This window comes from Poeciliopsis prolifica, unplaced genomic scaffold (assembly GCF_027474105.1).
Source record: "Poeciliopsis prolifica strain line A6 unplaced genomic scaffold, Auburn_PproV2 SCAFFOLD051, whole genome shotgun sequence".
Lineage (NCBI taxonomy): Eukaryota > Metazoa > Chordata > Actinopteri > Cyprinodontiformes > Poeciliidae > Poeciliopsis > Poeciliopsis prolifica.
Window position 1 is genome coordinate 403,080 of NW_026562426.1, and position 24,222 is coordinate 427,301.

Here is a 24,222-nt window from a genome sequence, read left to right on the forward strand (position 1 = left end):
GTCAAACTACTTTCAAACAAAGGCCACTCGAGTCAACAAAACCTTTAAAACATTAAACTTGATGGGTGTATTCTTTCAAGACAAAAACAACATGGCCATACTTTACTGAAAATTCATTTTGAGCATCAGAAGTTACATTGTATTCTCTTTGAAATGTCCTCGTGAAAGGACAGTTTCAGAATAAATGACTCGATGCTGTTCCGCAAAACGTACATTTGGTGTCTGTTGTTTAAGATATTTCGATATGAATTGATTGTCGGGATTAATTACATGTAACAGTTCGAATAAGCGCGGTGTCATGTGATGTCGTTAATAGAGAGGCGTCACAGCCAATCAGAACGCCGGAGCAGAAGCAGCTTCTGTGAGAAGACGAAAGCGTTAAATTGATATTTGCAATGACAGAAATCGTGCAAATTGGAGAGCAGTAGGAGAAAAAAGTGAGAAAAAAGCGTTCAGTTCAACCTAAGCCAGTCTAACTTTAGGCTTCATCACAAAGGAAAGTTGAAGCCTGATGCTGGTGATGTTTGACTCACAGACTAAAACCAGCATAGATAAGAAGAAAAGACAAAGAAAACGTCTTCAAACTCAACAGCTTTTATTGTTTTATAACAACGTTATAGTAAAGAATTAGTGTGACTGTAAATCCATTTAAAACAGTGATAATAAACTGAACAGCATTTTTCATACTTAACAGCTAAAACAAGATTACACAACCTGTCAGGATTTATATAAAGAATAAACAAGTTCTAGTTAACCCACCACACACTTACTGATTAATGAATGTGATATAATAATATAATAACTCAAAGTGAATGAAATACAAACTATGTTCAAGAACAATAGAATCACCCTATAGAATGATTATAGTTTGTGAAACTTGGTAGAAATATTAGATTATATAAGAGTTGTGGGTTTTTTATATAATCCTAAATATGTTTGTGAAAGTTTAAAAATAACTTGCTGCAAAACAGCACTTTGAAAAACAATAATAAAAAATAAAATTTAAAGCAAATTTAATCCCTCAAACAAATGACCCCAAAATATTTAATTTGCATAATTCGACATACACACTCTGAAAAAACGAAGAGCCACTTAACCCTCCTCTTGTCTCGGGGTCATTTTGACCCAAGACAAGAGGAGGTTGTTCTTATTTTTTTCGTCAAGTTCACATTGAATTGCTGCAGCAGAAAATTCCATCTGAGTTGTGAACACTGTAGGTCTGATTCAGGACTGTTAGATTTTCAAGTTCTGTATGCAGTTGTAATTAAAAAAATGTTTTACAAGGGCTTGTCCTCGGGTCATGTCAACCCGGGGGCAACAGGAGGGGGGGGAAATTTGAAAATATCAGTTTTACGGAGATCAGTGATGCCATTCCATACTGTTTGCCTGTCCAGCTGTGATTTCCTTAGTCTTCCGGTCAGTCTGACCTGAGGCCTGGGTTTGGTTATCTTTATTTCTTTTGTAAAGTTCACATTTGGATTGCTTGAGCCTAAACTTCCCCCTGAGTTGTGCACACCATAGTTCTGATGCAGGACTGTTAGATTAAAGTTTCTGTATGCAGCTGCAATTGAAAAACATATTTTTTAAGGGCTTGTCCTCGGTCGACATAAGCCGAGGACAACAGGAGGGTTAAAAGGACCAGATTCTCTGATGTTACTATATGTTTGAGTAAAATGAACATTGTTCTTTCTATTCTACAAACTACTGACAACATGTCTCTGAAACTCCAAGTGAAAATTTCGTGCTTATCTGCAGAAAATGAAAAAAAGGTCAAAAATAATGAAAAAGATGCAGAGATTTCAGACCTCAAATGATACAAAGGAAACGAGTTCATGTTCATTTAGAAACAACAAATCAAATATTTTAACTCAGGAAGAAATTCGAGATCAATATTTGGTGGAGCTTTTCGATGGGGTTCAGTGCAGTGGACTCTTCATTCTTTCCAGTCGTCTCATTATTTAGAGCAGACGAAATTAAATGTCTCACTGTCTTTTTTTTCCAGCCACCTATGTCCTCTTCTGGTCTCCATGGCTCCAGACACGTCACAGTCGTTTCCCTGGGGACATGAGGCCCAGTTCTCGAAGCTGACCTCCTCGTCACTGACCCAGACCCAGAAATGTAGGGTCCAGGTGTAGTGCAGACCCAACCAGACGAAAGGAGTCGATGCGTTCTTGACTTTCTGCTGGATCCATCTCTGATCATCCATGTTGGTGATGGTGACCAGGTCATGGTGGTTCTGTCTGCAGTAGTTCAAGGCGTCCTCCCAGGATTTATTTTCTTTGATCAGGATCACTTTATCTGTCACGGTATTGAGGGGAAAATAACTAATTAATTCATTCATTTATTTATTTATTAAACAGAAAAAGATGGGAAAAAAGTATCTTTTGTTCCAGATGAACATTTCCAACTCCATCTTTTAAATAGACATGTGGATATATACACTTGTATATCATAAATTAATGAATATTTTCCACACACATTGACAAAACTGTACATAGAAAATATGTTAATATATTCAAATCTGATTTCTTACATTTGACGTGAATATTCTGTTATGAATAAAAAGAACAACTCACCAGAATAACAGATGAAGGGTTTTTTCTCATCACAGTTCTCATTCTTCCATCTGCCTCCGTCCTCAAACACAGTTGTGGCACATTGACCACTGTTGGGTTGATTATTGTTAAAATCATTATTCCAGTTTCTGAAAGAGAAACTGCTTCCATCTGACCACCTCCAGGTGTCTCTGAACAGACCGAAGAATGGTTTTCTGTGTGTGGACTTCATCACTTCCTCCAGTTCTCCATCCAGCAGTTGGTTCATTCCACTCATCAGGTCTGTGTGTTTCTCTCTGCAGTAACTCTGAGCTTCCTGCCAGGTCTTCAACTCTTCAATCAGGTGATATTTATGGGTTGTGTTGGTTTCTGTGGAGCATTTTATCATGACATATGTATTTTTTGGGGGGATTTGCTTTATTTAGAAAGAAGAACAAACTTTCACAGTGTGTGAATTCTCACCATTGTAGCAGAGGAAATATCTTTGGATGGAGCAACTCGCATATCCCCTTGTAGAAGTATTTACCAACAACCCACAATTCTCCTGTTTTCCACAATCATATGTTCCTCCTGGGTTCAAGTTTGAGTCGTCGTCACTGAACTCCTCTCCAGGCAGAGACCAGAACCCAGTTCTGGTACCATGTGTTTGATCATACAGACCAATCCAAGCTTCTGTCTGATATCCAACTGAGATGTTGATGAGTCTCTCCATGTCTGTCATGTTAGTCACTGTGGCCAGGTCAGTGTGTTTCTCTCTGCAGTACTGCTGAGCTTCAGTCCAGGTTTTATTCTCATTAATGTAGTGAAACTCATAGAGCTGACAGTCAATGAAGCAACACTGAGCTGTAAAGATAAAATGTAATTCTGCACGTTTTACTCATCAATAACATATCCACCAGTGTTTGTAGAAAAACTCTTTGTGATGAATTTGAATCCGTTGTGTTTCAGATCAACTTACCCATCAGGAAGAGCAGAATCAGACTCCACTGCATCTTTGCTGTCAGATGAATTATTTTCCTCCAGCAGTTTGTCTCTGTTGGATGAAGAACATTGAAACAGTGAAAAGCTGCAGCTCTCCCTCCACTGGACAGAGAAACCATGAGAGACCAAGACAGACAGGAAACAGGGAAAAAAGACTATTCTCAAATGGGAGCATGCTGACATCATGTTCAAAATAAAAACATAATCTCGAAGAATTAGCAACATTAATTTCAGGGACCTGAAACTTACATCTGTTTCCTTTTTGTCCCTCAGTGAGTTGATGCTCTTCTCTTGATCCTCTGCTGAAAACTGCCTGAGGTGAGCCGCGTGCATCATTTCTGAAGGGAAGCTGACTTTTCCCGTTTCATAATTTAAATATTCAAGCACGACAGGGACAATTTTGACAAGCAAGCCATTCATAAGGAGAAGAATAAACAAGTAGACGAACCGAAAACACGCAACACTTTTATGTAAGATATGCAAACACACTCCTAAAAAAAACAGATCTCTGTTCAGTATTGCATGTCAAAGCTGCACCGATGGTGTTCTATTACCCAGCTGATTTTGTTTTTGCCATGGTAGTTATTTGCCTTTTAAATAACCTCCATGTTTTTTTTTGTTTTGTTTTTTTCAAATAAAAATTCCTCGCAGAGCAAACTAGTCGCATGCTACAAAAGGTAAAGCGTAAAAAATAGTATTAACGAAAAATACACACACAACTTAAATTACAGGAAGACTCGTCACTGAAATGTTTTAAGCATCTTATTTATGACCTTTTCTCATGTTTGATTTGTAGCTACAGTCTGATGGAAGTGAGGTCGCTTTATTTGCACCGTCATCCCTGATTGCCCAAGGACGCAACAAGCGGGAATCGAACCGGTGACGGACCGCCTGCCACTGTCGCTACCGATGTCAGACTGTTTGTTGTCTCTGTCAGAATAATGAACATTTTTAATTGCGTTCATCCTCCAGTCACCAGGTGGCAGCAGTGTTCGGACTGGTCAACAGCGCAGTGGAAGACGTCCTCGGTGTGCACCGGTGTACAGACTGGAGACGAGATGGAGGAGACTGTGACGGTCAAAAGAAACATGGCGGAGGCTGGCTGGGCTTCACACTCGTGTACACGCTGCTACCCCTGCTAATGAGGTAGAAATAATTTACCGTTGCGGGGAAATGTGCTCAAGCTAGGTGGCCACGCTAGCTGGCTTGAGCATCCCAGTGGCAGGACGTTAAGCAGAAGCTAAAAAGAGGAGAAGCTGCAAAATGCAAACTCAAACAGTGACCTAAAACCAAAAGCAGGAAATTTCTAATTAAAATATCACGTCGCGTGTGATTCAGCCTCGGACTCCTAATCCGAGGCTGATTAAAAAGTCAATCGATCGTGTTGGATCTGGGTCAGACTCATTATCTGTCAAATTATCAAAACTCAAGCACAGATTTTCCCCTCCAGATGCAGGAAGTTGTGAGGCTGCGGCGTTCACAGCTGGGGAAGCGCTCATAATTTAGGGAGATAAAATTATCATTCATAACTACATATTATTACAAAAAATATTATTGCAAGTAATAATATGCAGTTATTAGTTGGGTCACACTTTTTTGTCCCTGTAGAGAAAATGTGTTCATGTGTTGACGAATATTAATCAACCCGAATAAAATTTAATGCAACTTAATAGTCTGTTAATGTCAATATTATTATTCACAAATTGATGGGTAAAAATATGATGTGACGGAAAATCTTCAGTCAAAATGACAAAAAACAATAAGAGTTAATTGCGACCTCACGCTAAGACCCTCTTCTCTGCTTTGATTGGTTGGTTCTGACACAGTGGATTACAATTTTGGATTACAGTGTGATAAAATAAATTGGCATTGGATGCATTTAAATCACCTATGCACGTTACATTCAGGGTCATCATGTAATTTATAGTCCAAAATGTGTTTGTAAGAATTCAAAAGTAGCGTGCAGCAAGAAAGCGCTTTGCGTTACAAGAAACAAGCTGTTTTAATTCTTAGAACAGACGAAATTAAACGTCTCACTGTCTTTTTTTTCCAGCCACTTATGTCCTCTCCCGTCTCCATGGCTCCAGACACGTCACAGACGTTTCTCAGGGGACATGAGGCCCAGTTCTCGAAGCTGACCTCCTCGTCACTGACCCAGACCCAGAACTGTAGGGTCCAGGTGTAGTGGAGACCCAACCAGACGAAAGGAGTCGATGCGTTCTTGACTTTCTCCTGGATCCATATCTGATCCCCCATGTTGGTGATGGTGACCAGGTCATGGTGGTTCTGTCTGCAGTAGTTCAAGGCCTCATGCCAGGTTTTATTTTCTTTGATCAGGATCACTTTATCTGGCATGGTGTTGACAGGAAAACATCATTTATTTATGTTACTTCACATGAATAAAGCTTTGATCACGAAACACTGAACACAGACTTTCAGTTTCATGAAACCGAAAAAGGTGAAAAAAATGCACCTTTGGTTCCAGACAAACATTTTCAAATTATGTGTTTTTTAACCAGACGTGTAGACGAAGAGAATTAATAAATACTTTCGAGAAACATTAACACTGTTTTTACGTAGGACATACGTTCATATATTCAAATCTGATTTCGTACATAACTTTTGATATAAACGTTCGTGTATATACAGAAAAGCATTACTGACCATCATAACAGATGAAGGGTTTTATCTCACTACAATCCACATTCATCCATCTGCCTTTATCATCAAACTTAGTTGTGGCACATTGAGCTCTGATGGTTTGTTCATCATTAAACTGTAGATTCCAATGTCTGAAAGAGAAACTGCTTCCATCTGACCACCTCCAGGTGTCTCTGAACAGACCAATAAATGATTTACTCCCTGTAGTCTTCATCACTTCCTTTAGTTCTTCATCCTGTAGTTGCTTCGTTCCACTGATCAGGTCTGTGTGTTTCTCTCTGCAGTAACTCTGAGCTTCCTGCCAGGACTTCTTCTCTCTAATCAGGTGATATTTATGGGTTGTGTTGGTTTCTGCGAAGAAATTAGATAAACTCGCATCACATATACATTCCTCAAGCTTCTATATGTCATTTAGAATATAAAACAAAGCATCTATAGAAACCATATGATTATGTAAAGAAAAAATAAAAAGCACAACCAGTCATGTATTCTCACCATTGTAGCAGAGGAAATATCTTGCTATAGAGCAACTCACATTTCCCCATTTGGGAGTTTCAATCAGATTCCCACAGTTCTCTATTCCATTATCAGTCGGTTCTCCTGGGTTCAAGTTTGTCTCACTTTCATTGAACTCCACTCCAGGCAGAGACCAGTACCATGTTCTGGTACCATGTGTTTGATTATACAGACCAATCCAAGCTTCCTTTATATCTCCATCTGACATGTTGATGAGTCTCTCCATGTCCTTCATGTTAGTCACTGTGACCAGGTCAGTATGTTTCTCTCTGCAGTACTGCTGAGCTTCAGTCCAGGTTTTATTCTCATTAATGTAGTGAAACTCATAGAGCTGACAGTCAATGAAGCAAAACTGAGCTGTAAACATAAAATGTAATTCTGCACGTTTTACTCATCAATAACATATCCACCAGTGTTTGTAGAAAAACTCTTTGTGATGAATTTGAATCCGTTGTGTTTCAGATCAACTTACCCATCAGGAAGAGCAGAATCAGACTCCACTGCATCTTTGCTGTCAGATGAATTATTTCCCTCCAGCAGTTTGTCTCTGTTGGATGAACATTGAAACACTGAAAAGCTGCAGCTCTCCCTCCACTGGACAGAGAAACCATGAGAGACCAAGACAGGAAACAAAATCCTAAACATTTCTCCATGCATACATAAAGCTCCAACATGACATTTTAACTAAGAAAGAAAATGCAATAACAGGACCAAAATCTAAGCATACAGAGTGAACAAAATCCTACATCTAGTTCCTTCACTTCCCAATAGATTTGATGATATTTTTATGTTTTGTTCCAAAGTCCTTTGTTAAATATTGACAAAACCCAGGTTACCAAAACTGCAAAACAAACCAATTTTGCTAAGAATATAGTAAAAAATATAAAATAAAAAAATACTAACAAGATTAAAATTTACCACTGTTTCCTTCTGTCCCTCTGAATGAGATCCTCTCCTCTTGCTGCTCTTCCCCAAACTGACCCGGCTAACCTGTCGCTAATGTTGTATAGCTGGTCTTCAAAGAGCAGGTATAATTTAAATTTCATTTATTCAATATAGGGAACATGTTCCAGAAACAAAACTGTGCACACGAGGAAACAGTGGATGAACGAACCTCTGTTATTTTTAATATATGTAAATAAACACATGAAAAACTTGACAGACTTCATTCAGTCTCACATACTGGTGAGGATTCATCTGGACTCATTATGACACTGTCAATTATAGCTGGTACCAAGGTGATAATTTGCATTTTAAGTAACATCCATGTTGTTTTGTAATCTCATTATATAGAATCATGTATACATATATGTCTATATGAATGATTGTTTTCAAATCACCCATGCGCCTTATAATCTTTGCGTAGTTTGATGAGGATCTAACTGAATCCAATCGATGGATAAATTAATCTCCCACTGAATCTTTCATTTCAAAACTACAGAAACATTTATTAAAGTTAAAAGTCGTCATTATTTGTGATTTAAGGAAATAAAATATCAAAATGGTGACAGAAATCAATCAAATACAGAAGAAAAGGAATATTGGAAAGACATGTCAATATGTGAGTAAACACAGGAGATTTATGGGAAGTTAATATATTTATATAACTGGAGAGACATTCACACACTGACACACACATGAGTGTAACTTGAGGTGAGGTGCCTTGCTCAGGGTAAGGAACTTGACATGGGGAAAGATGAAGCTGGAGTCAAACCCACAACTTCTGATTGTAAGATGACTCCTGATGAAAAACTAATGGTGATATTCTGAAAGTACTTGACAAAGTTATTAATAACTTAAAGAGCAGTGCCATGTAAACGTATAATTAGATAATATTAAAGCAGCTAAACATTAAAAACAAAACATATGAATGACAGGAATCAGAATCAGACGTTATTGTCATTGAACACAATGAAGCTGGTTTCAGTTCAGTCAATCCACAGAACAACAAACAATCTCATCTGCAGAATAAGTGATAATATGTGGCACATGCATGTTACTGAAACAATATCAAGATTTATGGAAAAACCTGAGAGCCAATGAAAGAAAATATGTTATTGTCTCCCAGGAGGAAAATAAACTTACAGTAAAACATTTAATAAGATCCACAAACCTAAAAGTGAAAAATGAAAAAGCAGAGAGGATTTTACTTTTTAGAACAAATGAAGTTAAATTCCTCAAGGTCATTTTTCTTCCTCCACTGATGTTTCCCTCCCGTCACCATGGCACCAGACATGTCACAGTCGTCCATCTGTCCATCTGAAGCCCAGTTCTTATAGCTGACCACTTCATCACTGACCCAGAACCAGAAATCCAGAGTGCAGGTGTAGCGCAGACCCATCCAGACATAACCAGTCGATGCCTTCTTGACTTTCTCCTGGATCCATATCTGATCGTCCATGTTGGTGATGGTGACCAGGTCATGGTGGTGATCTCTGCAGTAGTACAAGGCGTCCTCCCAGTTCATCTTCTCTTTGATCAGGATCACTTTATCTAAAGAAAGAAGCAATAAAAACACTAAATCAATGCAACAGCAGCTTGATTTATGCCATTGTTAACAACCTGGGCAACAAAAATTATTCACAGGTTCAAATTATATCATATTTCAAAATGTTTTATGCAATTTATGTGTAAATGGAACAATATCCTTCTATGAATTTGGTGTCTATATGACAGAAATACTTACGCATTGTAATAAGGATTTTTTTTCTTCACACATATTTAGTTATGTTTGAAGACTTTGTGTTATTGAAGCAAAAACTCACCATCATAACAGATGAAGGGTTTTTTTTCATCACATTTCTCATTCTTCCATCTGCCTCCATCATCAAACACAGTCATGGCGCATTGACCACTATTGATTATCTCATTGGTAAACTGTAGATTCCAGTGTCTGAAAGAGAAACTGCTTCCATCTGACCACCTCCAGGTGTCTCTGAACAGACCAAAGTATGCTTGATTATCTGAAGAGTTCATCAATTTCTTCACTTCTTCATCCTGTAGTTGCTTCGTTCCACTGATCAGGTCTGTGTGTTTCTCTCTGCAGTAATTCTGAGCTTCCAGCCAGGACTTCTTCTCTCTAATCAGGTGATATTTATGGGTTTTATTAGTTTCTGTGGAGTGAACAGATAAAAGCACATCATAATTAATAAATCTTTTTCAGGATAAGTTTAAAATCAGGCTCACTGGCAAATGCATTGAAGCTACAGTTCCTGTTATTTGAGAGTGAAATTGCTACTTCCTTTTTTTATAACATGTTTTATCCAAATACTTTTATTGGACAATCTAACGAGTTTATATTTATACTCACCATCATAGCAGAGGAAATATTCAGACCACTGGCAACCCTGATCGATCCATTTAAGATTTTGATTCACAATCCCACAGTTCTCAGGGCTTTGGTTTCCTCTATCAGTCGGTTCTCCTGAGTTCCAGTTTGTCTCACTTTCATTGAACTCCAGTCCAGGCAGAGACCAGTACCATTCTGGTACCAGGTGTTTGATCATGCAGACCAATCCAAGCTTCCTTTTTATCTCCATCTGAGATGTTGATGAGTCTCTTCATGTTCTTCATGTTAGTCACTGTGACCAGGTCAGTGTGTTTCTCTCTGCAGTACTGCTGAGCTTCAGTCCAGGTTTTATTCTCTTTAATGTAGTGAAACTCAGAGCTGACAGTCAATGAAGCAACACTGAGCTGTGAAGATAAGACATATTTTTGTATTTATTATGACTTAAAATTTTCATCACAGTTTGCAGTATTGAGTATTCTTGTTCTACTTTTTTATGAAAGAAAAATAAATTATTTAATTCAAACTGGGTAGTGATATGGACTGAAAGTTTCATCATGATTTTTTGTGGTTTGCTCTCACAATGTCAAAGATGAAGTTGATTCTTTCTAATTCAGGAACTACAAACACAGATACTAATTTTAAAAGCATAACCATTTGCAATGGTGTCTTTAGGACACCCATCACTTAATTCAACTCAAATTCAAAAAATTTAAAGGGAAATTAAATAATCAAAAGAAGAAGAAAAAAAAATATAATTTGTATTACTAAGCTGTTTGAACAAACAGTGAAGGAAATACTAAACTTCTTCAGTCTGGTGAGTTTTAAAAATCATTCAATGAAACTTAAGAAATTCATCATGACAAATGATAAACGATGCGATAAATACCCAACCCTTGTAGAAACCAGAGAGTCTAGTTGTGTTTCAGATCAACTTACCCATCAGGAAGAGCAGAATCAGACTCCACTGCATCTTTGCTGTCAGATGAATTATTTTCCTCCAGCAGTTTGTCTCTGTTGGATGAAGAACATTGAAACAGTGAAAAGCTGCAGCTCTCCCTCCACTGGACAGAGAAACACGAAAGCCCTTTTCTTAAATTATAAATACTATTCAACATGTTCTACATGACTAATAAAATATTTCTCTTGTTTCATAATTAAAAGCAAAGCGCAGACAAAGAGTTGTGACTTACGTCTTGCTGTTTGCCTCCTGCCTCGTCTCGCCAGAAGATGTTCTGAGTAAAATTACATCTCTGTTGTGACAAACACAGCTCTGTTATAGACTTTAAATTTGGACATATTTGGATATTCAAACTAAAGGTGGGAGCAGGCGGTGGAGGCATTCTGCTTATGAAAGAATTCTTAGAATTCATAGGAGGGGAAGTTGAGATGGAAAAACCCCAAATTCTATAACAAATGACGTTTTGACGAACCGGTGCACAGAAACATTTTACTATTTGACAGCGATATTAGATCTTTACACCCCATGTTCCTACAAAGTTATTAAATGGAAACTCAAGGCAAAAAGTTTACAACTAAGAGTGAAACTGTATTTGGTAAAATAACTAACTATAAAAAATGATATTGAAAAATATTGTCTAAAAAAATATTCTTCAGCAAATAGAAATTATTTTTGGCAATTCTATGCAAACTAACCAGACCAAGAGAAGCTTGGTCTGGTTTCACATTGATATACATATTTGCACATAAATCCATCTACATAAACACTGGATCGCAAAAGTATTCACACCCCTTGAACCTTTCCATATTTTGTCACATGACAACCAGAAACGAAAATAGATTTCACTAGAATTTTATGGGAAAGGCCGACACAAAGTGGTGTAGATGGGTGAAGTGGACACAAGAAGGAAAGAAGAAAGGAGGCAAAGAGAGAAGGAAGGAAGGAAGGAAAGAAAGACAATATTGGGAAGCAAACACCAGCCATGTCAGGGAGAAACATGTGGAGAAGTTTAAAGCAAGCTCAGGCTATAAAAAGATTTCCTGAGCTTTGAACGGAGCTCTGTTCAGATCATCATCCAGAAACTGAAAGAGTGCAGCACAACTGTAAGCCGGCCTAGACGAGGCCGTCCAGCCAAACTTCCAGGCTGAACGTCTCTAATCAGAGCCCTGATTAGAGATGCAGCCAAGAGGTTCATGGTGACTCTGGACCAGATGCAGAGATCCACAGCTAAGGTGGAAGGAATCTGTTCACGGGAAAACTTTTAGTCATGCAATGCACAAACTGCGTTGTTTATGGACGAGTGGCAAGAAGAAAAGCTTCGTTTAGAAAAAAAACAAACAAAAGAAAAACATAAGAAGTCCCAGAGCCCATGTTGGACGCAGCAAACGTGCGGAAGGAAGAGATTTTGTATGACCAGAACAAACTGAAATCTTTAGCCAAAATCCAAACCACTGGACATCTCTGAACACACCATCCCCACTGTCAAACACGGTAGTGGCAGCGTCATGCTCTGAGATTGCCTGTCTTCAGCAGGGACAGGGAAGATGAACAGAGTTGACGGGAGAATGGATGGAGCTGAGTCCAGGAAGCAAACCTTGTGGGCTGTTAAACTCAGCCACTCGACACGCAAAGCTGGAAGAGACAAACAGTAAAAGACTCACAGCTAAAGGTGGTTCTACAAAATACTGACCCGGGCAAGCTGAACACTTTTGCACACCGCACCTTTCAGTTTACTACTTGTGAAAAATGTTTTGAGCCATTCAACAGTTTTTGTTTTTGTTCCACTTCACAATCCACTTTGTGACGGATCTTTATCATAAAATTCCAGTGAAACATATTTATGTTAGTGGATTTACTGTGACAGAATGTGGAAAAAGTTCAAGGGGAATCAATACTCTAACGTGTCACTTAGTGGCATCGACTCATTTGAAACTGATCATAACTCAGTCTCATCAAAATGACCAATTTAACTGTATTAAGTAGATTGAATAAGGGTTTTTTTTGGAGTTCACTCTGAATCTCCTTTTGTTTTGTCCACTTTCAGAAGAGGCTCCAATTGTTTGACTTCCTCCCAAACTTTGGCTCATATTTGCCAAGAATGTGTCCCCCTGCTGCGATAACACCTGGAAATTTATGAGTGGAGCCCATAGCTTTAGAGAGACTCAGCACTTATAGCTTTGTCTTTTCAAGAGCATGGCAATAAATAAATAAATAAATAAATGAAACGTAAATTTAAAAAAAAAAGCCAAGGTGACTCATTTTTCACTCGTTCATTTTGATTTTTGTTTTCTCTTGTTATAGTTTAGGAAAAGTTGATAAATATGAAGCTTAATTTCTCTCACGACTGTAACGCTCTTGGCACACTTTTCAAATCCTCCTGCTAAATTCTTAGGGTTCTGGATCAGGGTACAGTTCTGCTGCCTGAAACTTTTTCTGAAAACATATTGAGACTCTTCTGTTCAGCCAGAATCTTCTTCCATCTGCGGATCAAGTTTTACTTCTGTCATTTCTCTAAAAATGAGTGAATATTTTCAATCAATCCAGGCAGTCAAATCCAAAAAATCAGACTTTAAATCTAACTCAACACTGGATTTAGCTGGAAAATAATCTTTTAATTTCAGCGTGTTTCAGTTTACTGGAAGCAACTCTCACGATTTGATTCGGCTCATGAAGATTTCGTTTACATAGAGTATCTTTGCAGGGATTTGAAGGTCAGTGTGAAGACCAGAAGGGCATCAAATCACAAATACCAAAGAAAAATCGTTAAATCACCGATTGAAACATTTAAAAAGATGCTCAGCAGTTGTTACAAGTATTTGATGGGTTGGATTTCCATTATGAGTGGAAAGCGTATGAAAAGCTTGTGGCAGGAATTACATTTTTTGTTTTTAAATTAAAGTCAAACTTTATTTGTAATGTAATTTACATGCAGTCTGAAGTAACACAAAGTGATTCACAGAGGTTGAAAACACAAGGACAAAATGACCAGATGAAATTACCATAAAGTTAAAACTTATCTTTTATTGTGATGTAAAAAATGGTGACAGAAATCAATCAATTACAAAAGAAAAGGAATATTGGAAAGACATTAATGTCAATATGTGAGTAAACATAGGAGATTTATGGGAAGTTAAGATATTTATATAACTGGAGAGACGTTCACACACTGACACACACATGAGTGTAACTTGGGGTGAGGTGCCTTGCTCAGGGTAAGGAACTTGACATGGGGAAAGATGAAGCTGGAGTCGAACCCACAACTTCTGATTGTAAGATGACTCCTGATGAAAAACTAATGGTGATATTCTGAAAGTACTTGACAAAATTATTAATAACTTAAAGAGCAGTGCCATGTAAACATATAATTAGATAATATTAAAGCAGCTAAACATTAAAAACTAAACATATGAATGACAGGAATCAGAATCAGGCATTATTGACATTGAACACAGTGAAGCTGGTTTCAGTTCAGTCAATCCACAGAACAAACAATCTCATCTGCAGAATAAGTGATAAATGTGACACATGCATGTTACTGAAACAATATCAAGATTTATGGAAAAACCTGAGAGCCAATGAAAGAAAATATGTTATTGTCTCCCAGGAGGAAAATAAACTTACAGTAAAACATTTAATAAGATCCACAAACCTAAAAGTGAAAAAAGTAGAAACAGAGAGGATTTTACTTTTTAGAACAAATGAAATTAAATTCCTCAAGGTCATTTTTCTTCCTCCACTGATGTTTCCCTCCCGTCTTCATGGCACCAGACATGTCACAGTCGTCCATCTGTCCATCTGAAGCCCAGTTCTCAAAGCTGACCACCTCGTCACTGACCCAGAACCAGAAATCCAGAGTCGGGGCGTAATATAGACCCATCCAGACAAAAGGAGTCGATGCATTCTTGACTTTCTCCTGGATCCATATCTGATCATCCATGTTGGTGATGGTGACCAGGTCATGGTGGTGATTTCTGCAGTAGGTCAAGGCGTCCTCCCAGGTTTTATTTTTTTTTATCAGGATCACTTTATTTGTCATGGTTGTGAGGAGAAAATAGTTAATAGAATAAATGTATCTACATCAACAATCAATAAAAACACTAAATCACTGCAACAGCAGCTTCATTTATGTCAAGACACAGAACGTGGGCAACAAGAACGATGTAAAAGGTCCAAAATGTTTAATATTTCAAAATGATTTTTGTTTTGTGATTTATGTGTAAATTAAACTACTTCATTAAATAGATTTGGTATCTATGTGACTGAAATACTTAGACATTACATTGAGGCTATTTTTCATTCAAATTCTGTTACATTTGTGTTACTGCAGCAAAACTCACCATCTGAATAACAGATGAAGGGTTTTTTCTCATCACAGTTCTCATTCTTCCATCTGCCTCCATCATCAAACACAGTCAAGGCGCATTGACCACTATTGATTATCTGATTGTAAAACTGTAGATTCCAGTGTCTGAAGGAGGAGCTGTTTCCATCTGACCACCTCCAGGTGTCTCTGAACAGACCAAAGTATGCTTTATTATCTGAAGAGTTAATCAATTTCTTCACTTCTTCATCCTGTAGTTGCTTCATTCCACTGATCAGGTCTGTGTGTTTCTCTCTGCAGTAACTTTGAGCTTCCAGCCAGGACTTCAACTCTCTAATCAGGTGATATTTATGGGTTTTATTAGTTTCTGTGGAGTGAACAGTGAACAGATATCATAATTTATAAATCTTTTTCATGATAAGTATAAAATCAGGCTCACTGGCAAATGCATTGAAGCTACAGTTCCTGTTATTTGAGAGTGAAATTGCTACTTCCTCTTTTTATAACATGTTTTAACCAGATACTTTTATTGGACAATCTAACGAGTTTATATTTATACTCACCATCATAGCAGAGGAAATATTCAGACCACTTGCAACCCTGATCGCGCCATTTAAGATTTTGATATACAGCTCCACAGTTCTCAGATCCTTGGTTTTCTCTATCAGTCGGTTCTCCATTGTCCCAGTTTGTCTCACTTTCATTGAACTCCAGTCCAGTAAGAGACCAGTACCATGTTCTGGTACCATTTGTTTGATCATACAGACCAATCCAAGCTTCCTTTTTATCTCCATCTGAGATGTTGATGAGTCTCTTCATGTTCTTCATGTTAGTCACTGTGACCAGGTCAGTGTGTTTCTCTCTGCAGTACTGCTGAGCTTCAGTCCAGGTTTTATTCTCTTTAATGTAGTGAAACTCATAGAGCTGACAGTCAATGAAGCAACACTGAGCTGAAAACATGGTGGTATTAAATTATGAGGATTTCATCAATACACAATATGGAAAGTTTCAATATAATGTGATTAGAAAATGTATTGAAGTTCCTGTTTGATAGTAAAAAGATAACTCTCTTTCCATTGTGTTTCAGATCAACTCACCCATCAGGAAGAGCAGAATCAGACTCCACTGCATCTTTGCTGTCAGATGAATTATTTTCCTCCAGCAGTTTGTCTCTGTTGGATGAAGAACATTGAAACACTGAAAAGCTGCAGCTCTCCCTCCACTGGACAGAGAAACCATGAGAGACCAAGACAGACAGACAAAAATGACTGATCATGAATTCAAAAGTGAAGTTAGTCTTGTACCAAATGCTAAACTCAGACAGAGACTTGTCATTTCCATTTGCTTCCTTTTCTTTCTGTCTTGTTTTGCCTAAAACGTTTCTCAGTAAATTTTTTATTTCCTTTCATAACAAGCAGAGATCCTCTAACACAGCTCTGTTATTGAATATACATTTGAATATCATTATTTGGATATGCAAATCAAGGGTGAGGTGGAGTCGTTCTATTTATGAAAGAAATCATTTCCAATCCATGCAAAGTTTACAATGTGAAAAAAAATCAACTTCTATGATCAGGATCCTGATGAAAACACAGAGTATTGACTAAATAAAGCACAGATATTTATTAAAGCTCCTCTATTTGACAGAAATAACTGACTATTAATATCTTTACATCACATGATCTGAGGCATAAACTGGATACAAAGTGGAGCAACTAAAAGTTGATTCACTGAGATGATAGTTTTATGATTTTTCATAATGTTTCTCAATCTAAAGTAAAACAATAAAATACTCGAGTAAAAGTTAAAAATATTTGGTAAAACAACTACTCAACACAAGAAAAGGATTTAATTTGTGAAAATCTATCCAGTCTAACAATATAGAGTTATGTGTAAATTCTGGAAATTTGAAGAATATAATATTGGAGTAAAACATTAATAACATCATTTAAAAATAGATTGCAGAAGAAAGACACATTTTCCAGTCACATTTATATATCTATATATTGCTGACAATATATTTGGGATAAAATAAATTATATGTGATGAGATTAAGAGATAGAAACAGGCATTTGTATAAAACTTACACGTTTCATTTTCCCCCTCAGTGAATGAGATGTTTCTCCTCTCGATGCTCTGCTGAAACTGTCCCAGGTGAACTGCTGTTCTCTAAACAGCCGCTGAATTTTATCATTTCATTATTTACATATTCAAAACATATTTCACAAGAAAACATTGAGCTGATAACAGGAAGGACGAATATAGGACTAAAACGAACCAACCTCCATATTCTGGGAACCTGGTTGATAATCCAGAGGAACATTAATAGTCATTATGGTGAATTACTAGTGAGGCTCTGCTGCACATTGATAATAAAACCATTGTTTATTATCGTTCAAACCTTTCAGTTTCTTATTGTCCGTCTAATAAAAATGTTGCAGACAGCTCAAAGGACAAACTGATGATAATGATAACAGTTTTTGTGAGTTTTGTTGGGTTGAGTCATTGTCTGTCTGTAAGTTTCATAATTGGAGAGAAAAAGACACTTCCTGGTTTCTCACACATTGCAGCCACATACAGATTGACATTAACTGAGTTTCCAATCACAATAGAACTGAGCAAATTTAAATGACAAAAGTAAATTTGGTTTATGGAAACATGGCAATTTCCAGAAAGCTCACGTTTTTCAATGAAAGGTTTTTGCTGGTGGTTGCCGTGGTGATTATGCAGTATGGAAATGAAAAAAAAATCCAATGGAAAAAAATTTTTTCCCATCATGCAAGTCGCATGATCAACAATCGGATGTTGCTACTGGCAGAAATGATGAAGAAGACGACAGGAAGTGCTGGTAGCACAATGGTTTGTTTTTGTCTTCTTGTTTACTGTATATCAACAAAACATTTTTTATTTATTTATTTTTTGACAAATGGGGTTCACTTAACAGCGACTGTTTCTGTGTTTTGGGGACCCAGCATTTGGGTCTTGCTCTGCACTGTGGTTGACACGTTTCTGATGTGCTTGTAATTAAACGATGTTCTGATTTTTATAGTGATTCTGTTTTAGTATTGTTTGGTTCTTTGGTTGCATGTGTAACACAAACCAAGACAGAAGATTCGCTACAGATCAATCATGAGAACGGGAACACAGAGAGGTGAACTGAGGTGAAAATGTTTGCATCATCACATCACAGGCCAACAAGATGAGCAAGTGTGCAAATGTCACTTCGTTAGAAAGAGGAACTGAAGTATTTTGTAGTAAACTTTTGGATTATTAGATTAAAACTGGTATGTGAAGGTGAGATCTGTCCAGGTTGATGCAGAAAACAGATCAAGAAAGTCCTGAGAGACTGAAGTAATCTTGTATGTTGATTCACTGTTGATTATGAAAAAGTGTATTATGTTGATGTATTAATGATTATAAAGTGAGTAAATTCTGAAGTTGATTATTGATGATTATATAAAACAGTTGAATCACAAGTTGTAAGTACTATAATCTTATTTGATTATTAAAACTAATGACTTTCAACCAGTTATGGTTTGAGAAATGTATTATAAAAATGACTGTTTTGATGATTTATGGTAATCGTGTAGCATATAAAGAACTGAAATCACATAATAAAAGAATAGGGACAGTGGGTGCAGAGGCAAGCCCTGGACATGTCTTGAGGATGGGGTTGCCTGGTCTTGTACCAAATTAGGAAATCCGAGAGCCAAGCCAAGGATTTGAAATAAACAAATAAAGCAGAAGTGGACAGGGCGTCGACCAAATATGGGAAAGTATGGGACCTTCGAAGAGGTAATCAAATGCTTGAGAAGTCACATATACCATCTCCCCAAACACAACAGCTAGGGGAAAGAGTATAAATAAACGGAGAAGCAGAGAGCTGTGGTTCTTTGTCTCTGGCGGATCCAGCAGGCAGCAGCAGGCCAATGGACTAGCAAGAAGCCGCGCCGTGGAACCAGAGGGAAGTCAAGCCTTCGCACCGCTGAAAGGGAGACGGGACCCGACACCCAACAGCTCTGGCTGCTGATTTGATCGTGGCTTCGCACTCAACCCAAAAGATCTCAAGAATGCTGCAGCGGACTCGGGAATCGGACAAAGGCCACAAAGAGTGATGAAGATTGGGATGTTTGGAAGATAACAGCCAACTTTGCTTTGTTCCTATTCGAAGGAGGATTTGTCTTACTAAGACAAGACTCTGTCCAAGGATATTCAAGTCTTCTGTTGCCGAGATTCTGTACCACCTGGGTATGAGTCTGCCTGCACCCCAAAGCCTTTTTTAGTCAATTGATGGCACAGTTTAGGGAAAGAAGTCAGGATAGGTTTGTGATTGATCTTAATTAAACTTTTTGTTGTTCTTACATATTTACAATCATTGATTATTAAACCAGTTCTCATTTACTCCTGCTCAAAGCTTGCTTAAATAAATATATATATCAAAATTCTAATGAATTTTGTGGAGATTGAAATTAATTGAGTCATTTTATTGGTTATGGTTCTTCTACTTCATGTAAAATCTATGTACATGATTCTAGAAATGTGGTGGCTCCAGATTTTCCTTTAGTTGATATACAGATAATGACCCTGGGACTCACAAAGTCGCTAAAACTAATCTAGCCGTTAGCAAGTGTGGTTATTCTTAGAGAGAGGGCGACCGTTAACAGTTAACAGTTGTGAGGGCGACTCAACTGATTGCTTCTTTACTGAAAAGGGTCATAACTTCTGGATTGTAGGTAGTTAGAGCTAAACCAGTATTTCTCAACCAGCTTAGACAGATTGTCCCTCACAGCCTCATTGCAGGGTAATATCAGGTTCTAGGGACTTTCTGGACCCGTTAGACGGAGAGCTGGTCAGTAGTCAGCCCAGAGGAGTTGTGTGGGTTAGGGCGGGGCTGGCTATTGCGTAATAAGAAACAGATGTTAAATTGATGAAGACTAACATGACACTGAACACATTTTCAGTATAAACTGATTGTTGCTCAAACAGCATCTCTTCTTTTCTCTGTTATTCTTCCACAATACATTTTTCTGCTGGGAAACCAGGGAATAAAAACCTGCTGTGTTTTTTCCTTCCACACCAGAAAAAACCTCAAAACATTTTGTGGTTTTCTGTTTATGTTGTCATGGTGACACTTTCATACAGAACTTGGAAAAAAATCTTTATTTACATCAAATTTTTATACCAAGTTCAGTTTATTTTTTTTAATTTTTTTGCATTGGTGAACGCGATGAACAGAGTTAAAAACAGGAGGCATCTCAGGAGACGTTAGAAAAATAGTTTATTATTATTATTATTATTAATAATAATAATTATTATTATGATTAATTAATCATAAGTAATAATTATTATTAATAATAATAATAATTATGATTAATTAATCATAAGTAATAATTATTATTAATAATAATGAGTTTATTACAATAAACGTATTATTATAAATAATAATATTATAATATCATATATAATATTATTATTAATAATTATTATTAATAATATAATAATATTAATGAAAATTATTATTATTATTATTATTATTATTATTATTATGACAACAATAATAATAGTAGTAGTAGTAATAATAATAATAATAATAATAATAATAATAATAATAATAATAATAATAATAATAATAATAATAATAATAATAATAATAATAATAATAATAATAATAATAATCCAAAGACTTTTAAAGGACAAAATAGTCTGAGCTCATAAAAGAGGTTCAAAGAAACAAAAACTGTACTGAAAAAAAGCAAACTGGTCAATTATAACTTTAATTAAACTTCAGCTTTAATAACATAAAGCTACATTATTTTTAAAGTTAATTTTGAAACAAATTTATGTCAGATAATGATTTCTTGGTTGTCAAGTTGTCATAGCGACGACATTTTGAATCATATCAACTTTGTATGAAAGTGTCATGATTTACTGAATGACACTTTATGACAACAATCATAAATATTCATGAAGACTTATTCATGTTCATGGCAGGTGTTATGACAGTCTTATTCGCAACCCGTCAAATAAAATGTTACCAACTTTTCTGAACAAAGAAAAAACAAATTCCCCCTGCCAGCAGGAACTAGTGGTGTCGTCCAATCAGCATGCAAGCCTGCTGAGCCCTGACCAACGTCTTTGGTCTGGCAACTCCAAGGCAGGTAAGAACCGGCAAGAAACAACAAGAGTTTGTCTTACAACAAAATTAACGTTAACTTGATATAAATACATATGTTAACTAAATGTGCACGCTAACAAATAGAACAAATGGCATTTTGCCAGAATACCAACCCAGTTATGGATAACTACAGTCCAGTCAACTATCCTGACTGAAGAAAATGTTTTGTCCATTTTTTTCTGCTCAGATTAGATTTGTTTTTTTGTTTTGTTTTGGGATTTTTTTGGGCTGAATTAAAATGAGTTTATTTCACAAAACTCCAATGGAAACTCTGTTTTCCTTTCACACGAATCATATGATCAACAAGCAAATGTTACTACTGGTGGAAATGACGAATAAAACGAAAGGAAGTGTACATAGCTCTCTGATCTCGGCCGGGGGACCAGGGGACGGCTCCCAGGGTTGGGCCCCGTCCCAGGGAGTTCCCAGGAAATGCCCAGCCTGGTGCCAGTTGCCTGGCCAATCTCCAGTGAGCGTCCTTCTGGGTACACTGTTCCCAGATCCTGTATCTTGTCCAGGACTTCCATTTTGTCACCTAACCTTACGTTAGATATGTGCTCTTCAGTCTTCGTGTCTGAAAAAAGAACGACGGAAAGGAAAACGTATGGATGTGGGTGAGAAAGATGATGAAGATGTCATGCTGACCTTGAAAACAAGTAAGGCCCAGGGGATGTGCCCTTTGTCATAGTGTGGGAGCAGCACCATTTTGGGACTTTGTGTCTGAAGAGCACATACCTAACGTAAGGTGATGGAAGTGGAGAAAGAAATGAAACAATCACAGGCTGTGATTGAAACATGTAACCTCCTCTAAAGAGGCCTCTAAAGAGGCGGTTACATGTTAAACATTCATTTGAAGTCATCTCTGTGGTTTCCAGGCAGCCAACAATTGCCTCTAATAAGCTAAAGTACCTCTCTTCATTTAGTATTTCTTGAATCACGTCAAACTTTTCATGGTGACTCCATTCATGAGCGAGATGCATACCTTCTCCACAGTGCAATTCCCCCCACCACAACCAATCCTACCCCTACCACCGCACCAATTCCAATAGTGAGTTTCTTCAAGAAACTACCCTCCTTCTTTTCTTCTGTAATCACTTTTGTCTCGTCCTCCACTTCATTTACTGTATCTGTGTTCACAGCCTTTGTTTCTTTCTTATCCTTATCTATTTCCACAAGCATTACTCTGTTTACCACACCATCAATTACATCCTGAACTTCTCTCTTATCCTTTTCTTTTTCCACTTGCATCACTCTGTTTAACACACCATCGATCACATCCTGAACATCTCTCTTATCCTTTTCTTTTTCCACTTGCATCACTCTGTTTAACACACCATCGATTACATCCTCAACTTCTTTCTTATCCTTATCTTTTTCCACTTGTATCACTCTCTTCAACACACCATCAATCAAATCCTGAACTTCTTTCTTATCCTTTTCTTTTTCCACTTGTATCACTCTGTTCAACACACCATCAATCAAATCCTGAACTTCTTTCTTATCCTTTTCTTTTTCCACTAGCATTACTCTGTCCAACACACCGTCAAGCACATCCTGTACGTCTTTCTTATCTTTATCTTTCTTCACTTGCTCCATTACTCCATTTAAAATATCATCAATCACAATCTGTGACTCTCTCTCTGCCTCCAATTTTATCTCATCTTGTCGTTCCATGATTTCTAATTCCTTCTCTAGTTGAAGGACTTCATTTTCTAATTCCGCAATCTGTCTATCCAGTTCTTCTTGTGAAAGCAGTGGAGAATAATTTGATAAATCAATTATCTCAGAAATCGTTTCTAAGTAAATGTCTTTATCCATTTTTATTGTGATTCGTTGGTTTCAAAAGTAGTCTGCTGTGGAAGCTCTTCACTGACTAAATGTGTTTGTTTCGTACCAAAATTCAAGATTGAAGTATTGTGATGTAATAGAGAGCAGCGTGATGTCACAAATTGATGTCACAGCCTCAGTAGAACAAATGGCAAACTCATCAAGTTTGAATGAAAACAATCTGGGTTTTTTTGGGTTTTTTTACCTTATTTCAAACAAATAACATGCATACAGAGGTTAACTCAACGTCATATATTCAAATATAATAAAAACAAATAAAGAACAATTACAGATATTGAGGGTGTTGATGTTAAAGTCTAGAAAGACAAAAGTTAAATAAATTTAAATATACATTGTGGAAATATAATGATGTGTACTTTTTCAATTAGGTTTTCATCACAAAATGTAAAAAGTATATTCAAATACATATGAAAATTTTATATTATAGCAAAAAGAACAATAAAGGCAACAAAAGAAAAGAAAAACATAACAGTGATCTGCTTATGAGAAGTCAGTTCTAGAAGAGTTGAAAGCTTTTGTTACTCCAGAATTGGAGTCAGTAGGATGACGATGTCTCCAAATATCTACTGAATTTAGCCGATTAGAGAAATCCAAAATATGGTTCTGTCCATTTCTATCCAGTTGAGTGGAAAAGACCACATTAAAATCTCCCCCTAAAACAGTGCTTCTCAAATAGTGGGGAGGCTCCGTCAAGGGGCGTTTGACTTCGAAACATGCTTTTTTATTTTTTTATTTAGATTTTTTATTTACTGTCCAAGAATAAAGTGCAATTGCACCTCCACTACATTAGGGGGCAGTGGTGCTCTCATTGGCAGAGTGTGTGCAGGGAGCATTCGCTCAGTGGTGTTGGGGTTTTGTTTGCACTGAGCATGCGCGCTTTGCACACAGCGCAGATTACGAGCATGACACGGAGTTTAG

At 37.0% G+C, this 24,222-nt stretch overlaps 3 protein-coding genes across 3 annotated transcripts; all 3 read right to left on the reverse strand.

Moving 5' to 3' along the window:
• Nucleotides 1-1,479: 1,479 nt before the first annotated feature.
• On the reverse strand, nt 1,480-5,574 carry LOC129378381 (lymphocyte antigen 75-like). Its single transcript, XM_055058730.1, has 5 exons — nt 3,786-5,574; nt 3,514-3,588; nt 3,018-3,398; nt 2,577-2,924; nt 1,480-2,298 (listed from the first exon to the last, which is right to left on the reverse strand). The coding sequence occupies exons 2-5, from the start codon at nt 3,545-3,547 to the stop codon at nt 1,955-1,957; spliced, it is 1,107 nt and encodes a 368-aa protein (XP_054914705.1). The 5' UTR covers nt 3,548-3,588; nt 3,786-5,574; the 3' UTR covers nt 1,480-1,954.
• Nucleotides 5,575-5,609: 35 nt separating this feature from the next.
• LOC129378283 (macrophage mannose receptor 1-like) lies at nt 5,610-10,219 on the reverse strand. The gene is made up of 7 exons (XM_055058590.1): nt 10,024-10,219; nt 9,479-9,826; nt 8,864-9,206; nt 7,186-7,260; nt 6,693-7,070; nt 6,201-6,548; nt 5,610-5,884 (listed from the first exon to the last, which is right to left on the reverse strand). The coding sequence occupies exons 1-5, from the start codon at nt 10,217-10,219 to the stop codon at nt 7,052-7,054; spliced, it is 981 nt and encodes a 326-aa protein (XP_054914565.1). The 3' UTR covers nt 5,610-5,884; nt 6,201-6,548; nt 6,693-7,051.
• Nucleotides 10,220-13,996: 3,777 nt separating this feature from the next.
• On the reverse strand, nt 13,997-17,451 carry LOC129378379 (C-type mannose receptor 2-like). Its single transcript, XM_055058729.1, has 5 exons — nt 17,369-17,451; nt 16,379-16,453; nt 15,845-16,231; nt 15,298-15,648; nt 13,997-14,983 (listed from the first exon to the last, which is right to left on the reverse strand). Exons 2-5 carry the CDS (start codon nt 16,410-16,412, stop codon nt 14,643-14,645), a joined length of 1,113 nt encoding a protein of 370 aa, XP_054914704.1. The 5' UTR covers nt 16,413-16,453; nt 17,369-17,451; the 3' UTR covers nt 13,997-14,642.
• Between the last annotated feature and the right edge of the window lie 6,771 nt (nt 17,452-24,222).